Below are 1,923 nucleotides of genomic sequence, written 5' to 3'. Positions count from 1 at the left end.
CAGAAAAGAGGGAAAGAAAGAGAGGACGGATTGATATCGCCGAAAGAGAAGGTAGACGGGTGAAGGGATGAACGAGGGGGTAGGGTACGAGCGAGAACATGGACGGAAGAACGCGGGATAAACGGAGATGCGGGACGGGAGAGAGAGACTGACTAACTGACTATGGACCGGTTAGGGGGTGAAGGGGAATAAGGATTCTGTGCGCGGGCGCGAGGCTGGCGCAAACTCTTCGTGCAGCATCCCTCGTCAGTTGCAAGTCAGGAACTATCGCGGCCGCGTGGCGCCCGCGCTGTGTCGCCAGTTTTGTCAATTTCAAGCGCTTACGCGATTCCGGCTGATCGATGCGCGAACGGTATTGAAAAAAAAAAAAAAAAAAAAAAAAACAACGTCAAATTGTCAACCGACCGGCGAATTCTCCGATCTTGCGTTTGCCCGATGTTGTCACGCGTCCGCGCGTTTCCGCGCTTCTGTTCGCGCGAATAGATCCTTTTCCCAATTTTTATGGGAAACCGCGAAAACAAGAACGCCGTAGTACCAATCGGCGAGCGAGGATATATGTAGACAAGAAGCGCGACGTGCGCGCGTTACAGTGACACAGAGGATCCTTCACGGCAGAATGGATAAAGACTTTCGCCGGAAGTATAAAAAAATGCGATGTGGTCTGCTTCACCTGCTGCTGATAGTGGGGGGTAAGTTTTATTATACAGTGTTAAGTTCGACAGAAAGGGGGAGGAGGAGTTTCTCGAGTGATTCGGATGCGTCGCTGATTACCGCGCCGGTGAAGCGTTCTCCATCGATTTTTAATCTTCGAACGGAGAAATTCATTGAAGTGAATCTTCCATTGCTCTCTCGCCCATTGATGCGAAGGTAGCGGCGAAAAAGAAGAAGAAACGTATCTCTTCGGTAATTTCGAACCGAGAGAGTTTTTCTTTTGTTTAAACAACACTCTATGCAGAACAGAAGATGGTCTTTGATGAAAGTCCTGAAGCGCTATGCGGTTTTATCAGCGGTTCTTCACTTTGTACTGCTGATGGATGCCGAGTATACATTGCGATGACGAAAGAGGGATAATGTTCGCTCTTCCGTATCGCACTAAGAAGGGGAGACGTAAAACGGTTAAGTTCTCACTAAGTTGAGCCTGCGAAAAGTCGTTAAAGGAGTCGTTGAAGTCTTCGGCCTTCTACACGCCTCCTTCGGTTAAGCTCGTTGCTTCACCGAAGTTCTGAGATCCGCCGATGCGGGAAAGGAACGCGGGATACCTGCGTTTCTTAGAGAATAGGCGGTCGTTCGCAGCTATTCTATGATCGGCAAGAATGGCATCCATTACAGCCAAGTTCGGCTCAGTTGGATCACGTCGGGATTGTAAACGACGCATTCACTCGCCGACGCAGCCCTCAATATTACTACTGCGATTCGCTGTACTTCACCCGCGTTAAGTACCAAAAGTGCTTTAAAGATATCTCTGATATTACTCGCGCTAATCTTTATTACCGAATAAAAAGCGGTTTAAATCTTTCCTTTACATAGGCCGTAAATAACATTTAATTGATCATATCTGTTTGCGCTCCTCTTAAACGGGTCGAAGTACATTATACGTACTGCAAACTGGAGAAGATTGCAGTGCGAACGTTTTGCTCTGATTCATAGTACCTTGGACATGTGCCAGGGGGTGGCTCTTATAGAATAACAGTTTTGATATCGGGCCTTGTTATAGATGAGCTCACGAAAGTTTAGTTTTACTTTGTCAAAGTAGGTCGAGCGCAATGCTTATAGTTAGATAATACACTGGCGAGTGATAGGGATACTTCTTGCAGTTCTTGGACATGAATTATTTTAAACAAATCACTTTCCTCCATCAAAAGCTAGAATCTTTTTGTAAAATTTAGCTACAAACATCAGCAACCGTAATCTTATGTAAAGTAA

General features: G+C 46.3%; 1 protein-coding gene across 2 annotated transcripts in view; it reads left to right on the top strand.

Annotated features, from left to right (window-relative positions):
• Positions 1-271: 271 nt before the first annotated feature.
• The window catches only part of LOC108748265, a 112,931-nt gene continuing 111,279 nt past the window's right edge, over positions 272-1,923 (top strand). For both annotated transcript variants that reach the window (XM_018486308.1, XM_018486307.1), the window contains exon 1: positions 272-689. In XM_018486308.1, coding sequence (XP_018341810.1) covers positions 617-689 — 73 coding nt within the window. In that variant the 5' untranslated portion in view covers positions 272-616. The remainder of the gene's footprint in view (positions 690-1,923) is intronic.

Source organism: Trachymyrmex septentrionalis, unplaced genomic scaffold, assembly GCF_001594115.1.
Source record: "Trachymyrmex septentrionalis isolate Tsep2-gDNA-1 unplaced genomic scaffold, Tsep1.0 scaffold22, whole genome shotgun sequence".
Lineage (NCBI taxonomy): Eukaryota > Metazoa > Arthropoda > Insecta > Hymenoptera > Formicidae > Trachymyrmex > Trachymyrmex septentrionalis.
Note: the sequence above shows the minus strand (reverse complement) of the source record. Positions and strands in the feature narration are given on the sequence as shown.